At 56.8% G+C, this 3,413-nt stretch overlaps 1 protein-coding gene across 1 annotated transcript in view; it reads right to left on the reverse strand.

The window, feature by feature from the left end:
• The window catches only part of BRICD5 (BRICHOS domain containing 5), a 4,467-nt gene that overhangs the window by 665 nt on the left and 389 nt on the right, over positions 1-3,413 (reverse strand). Inside the window, exons 2-5 of the mRNA XM_015642403.2 lie at positions 2,170-2,365; positions 1,648-1,800; positions 1,386-1,484; positions 440-593 (exon numbers count right to left, since the gene is read on the reverse strand). Of these exons, the coding sequence (XP_015497889.1) occupies positions 440-593; positions 1,386-1,484; positions 1,648-1,800; positions 2,170-2,365 (602 nt within the window). The remainder of the gene's footprint in view (positions 1-439; positions 594-1,385; positions 1,485-1,647; positions 1,801-2,169; positions 2,366-3,413) is intronic.

A 3,413-nucleotide genomic window follows, 5' to 3' on the forward strand; every position in this document is an offset into this window, starting at 1 on the left:
TGGTCCTGCAGTGACAGAGTCCCCAGGGAGCTGAGCAAGGGGAAAGCCTCAGGGAATGACCTTTCTTATTAAAGCTGGAGTGAGACACAGCAGGCTGACAGCTCAGCAGGCTGCTTTGGCTGAGGATGAAGGGGACAGGGATTAAGCAGTGATGTCTCAGGGCACAGCTGTGTGTGCTGGCTGTGCTGTGCTGTGCTGCTGGGGCAGCTCAGAGCCCATCCCAGTGCCACAGCTGAGGACGGGGTGGGTACGAGGCAGCACTCAGGGATGGTGAACACACACACACATGGTCTGATTTTGCACTAGAGGTCACCCATCGCTGTCCTGGGCCTTGGCAGCCCATCCTGGGATACATCAGCTGTTGTGCAGGAGAGCCTGATCCTCTTAGAGGTGCTAGAAAAGCTCTTGTTTCCCCTGCCAAGGGCACTGCCCCACTTACCCTGGCCTCTCCGCACCCAGAAGATGGATGTGTGCTCACACAGGGCCTGCACGGCCTCCCCCAGGCCCCCGGGCTCCACCTGCTCCCCTGCCACAATGCCCAGGAACTCCTGGTAGAACTTGGTCTGGTTGTTGTGCTGTAGCAGCTGCTCAGCCTGAAAGAAATGTCCCGGTTGGTTCCTCCCAAGGCACTCTGGCCCTCCAGCCCCACAGCCCTGCTCTGGCTCCCAGGGCAGCCCAGGACTGCTCTGAACCCCAGCAGCTTTCTCCTGTCCCAGGGTGAGGCTGCCAGATCCCATTTTCTGCCTGTGGGCTGCTGGCAACCCCAGCACTACCAAGTTTTGCCATTTAGGAGCCTCAGGGCTGGGCAGGTGCTTTCCTCTCCCTGCATCCCTTTTGGGAGCCTGTGTTCCTACGCTTCTCTGGGAGTAAGGCGAGGACCAAGGAGCCCCCAGGAGTCACTGAGGAAATGGATAGCAGATGGCAGGTGCACAGAAAAATGGGGCTTTCTGTCTTCTGGAAATGGAATCTGCCCCTGCCCAGGCATCCACTGGCATTTTGTTCTGAGGGTCCGTACACATGATTGCCTCCAACGTTCTTCCCTGGGAGTTGGTAACAAACCCCCTTTGTTTTTCCTCCCTCTGATTTTTGAGCAGGTAACAGAATCCAGTGGGAGCCCTGCTGTTCCCCTGCATGGGCCACATCCTCCTGCCCCAGCCTGCAGCTCAGCTGCTCCCCACAGGAGCCAGGGAATGGATAAAGCCAGGAGCTGCTGCTCAGAGCCCAGCCTGGGGGCACAGCAATGAATCCCTCAGAGCAGGGGCTGCCACTGCTCCTCGGGGCTGGAGAGACACCCTGCAAACCCACACAGGGGAGAACGTTCAGGGAGTCTGTGCAAAGCTCAGTCCATCCCCAGACATCCCGGGAGTGCTGCAGCAGCTGCTCACGGGGTGCTCAGAGGTGTTGAGAGCTGTCTGCAGGTCCCAGGGCTCCATCCTCCTCAGGTAGCAGGCTCGCTGCTCCAGCGGTTTGTAGCACACGTAGCCCTGTGGACAGACGTGTCCCTTGGAGCGGGCAGCACACGGCCACCCCGGCCCAGGAACCCCTGGAATGGACATTCTCCTTTCCCCTGCTCTGTGTTCCGTGCCTAAAGGTGCAGAGGAAGGCAGCAAACGGGAGCTGAGGAGGCAGGGATGCCCCGGCACTCACGTTCCTGCTGTCGTACAGCACCGCGGCGCTCAGGTTGCTCTGTGAGGTGACGTGGTAGGTGACGGTGCTCCTGGCCTTGTCCACCACGGCTGTCTGGTTCCTCAGCGGGTGCTGCTGGCCCTGGAGCGTCACTCGGCCGAGCTGGGAGCCAGCCTGGGCACGAGGAGTGGGAGGGCAGCACCCAGCATCAGCTGCCTGGTGCTTGTGTGCAGCTTCTCCCACCACCATCCCTGTGCTGGCCCCTGCTCCTTGGTGGCTTCAAGGATTTGAGTGGGGAGGAGGAGGCTCTGACCCACAACTCCATCCTCACCCCAGCGCCCCAGAGGCACCCAAGGCACCAGGTGCTGGAGGAAAGGGCCAGGAGATTCTGCCACAGCCTCCCTGCCCTGTCTGTGCCTTCCTGCATTTGTCCAGCCAAACTCAGCCCAGAGCTCAGCACATCCATCCCTCCTGGAGCTGCTTCCCACACAGCTCAGGGCTGCAGGCAGCAGGAGGCTTCCTGCCCACATCAGGATCCTTTACCTGGGCAGAGCTGGGGGAGAAGCTGAGAACCCCCAGGACACTGATGCCAACAGCTACAAAAAACAACAAGGCAACGGATGAGATGATCCAGAAGGTTCTGGAGGGAGCTGGGAACAGCTCTGTGGCCCTCCTGTCCTGGGAGCCAGGGAAAAAGAAGGAGGAACAGGAGTTAAAATTGACCCTTCTGCCAATTCTTCTTCATCAAACGTGTTCCCAGCTCATGGCACAAATCCTTGTGCAAACTGGTTGGAATGCAGAGCTGCCAAAACTTCGTAGCACCTGGAAAAATGAAGCTTTTATCCCACAGCACTGGAATTCCAGATCCAGCATCCTGGTAACCAGCACTGCCACAGACAGGAAAGCTGCAAAAGCCCCAGGGCAGGGCTGGAGCAGCAGCTTTCCAAGCACAGGGAACAACAAATTCAATTATTTTGATTTACAGCAGAAATCCCCAGTGGGACCATCAGCATTGGAATCAGATCCCGTGTGGAGTGACCCTGCTTCTGTTCCCCTCCCTGTGCTTGGCTGTGCTGGATTTCCTTGCTAAATTGTTCTCCATGAGACCAAGGAAAAGAGCTTGGCAGTGCTGTGACATTTCTATTGGCTCTATTAATTTACTTTAATTCTTACATTGAAGCAATTAAATTTAGCTTCATGGCACATAACAGGATTTTTACAAAGCAGAAAATGTGCTTTCAATAATCTCAAACACAGCCACATTTAAAAAGTAACGTGTTTCTCAGTTTTCTGAAGGACAGAAAAATCCAATCCACCCCAGGATTCCATCTGCTCCAGCTGCACAAGGATGGGCTCATCCAGCCTTGGGACAGTTATGGATCTTTATTGGAAACATAATAAATGCACAGTCTGTGATAGAATCACAGGATCCTGGAATGGTCTGGGTTGGAAGGGACCCTAAAGCCCAACCAGTTCCACCCCTGCCATGAGCAAGGACACATTCCACATCCCAGGAGCTCCCAGCCCTGTCCAGCCTGGCCTTGGGCACTGCCAGGGATCCAGGGGCAGCTCCAGCTGCTCTGGGCACCTGTGCCAGGCACTGCCCACCCTCCCAGCCAGGAATTCCTGCCCAATATCCCCCCTAACCCTGCCCTCTGGCACTGGGAGCCATTCCCTGTGTCCTGGCACACCCTTGGCCAAAGTCAAGTCCAAGGAGGAAGGACAGAGCCAGCCTTTGCCCAGGAGCTGCTGTAACAGGGAATACTCACTGCAGGAATGGGAATACT

Source organism: Parus major, chromosome 14 (assembly GCF_001522545.3).
Source record: "Parus major isolate Abel chromosome 14, Parus_major1.1, whole genome shotgun sequence".
NCBI lineage: Eukaryota > Metazoa > Chordata > Aves > Passeriformes > Paridae > Parus > Parus major.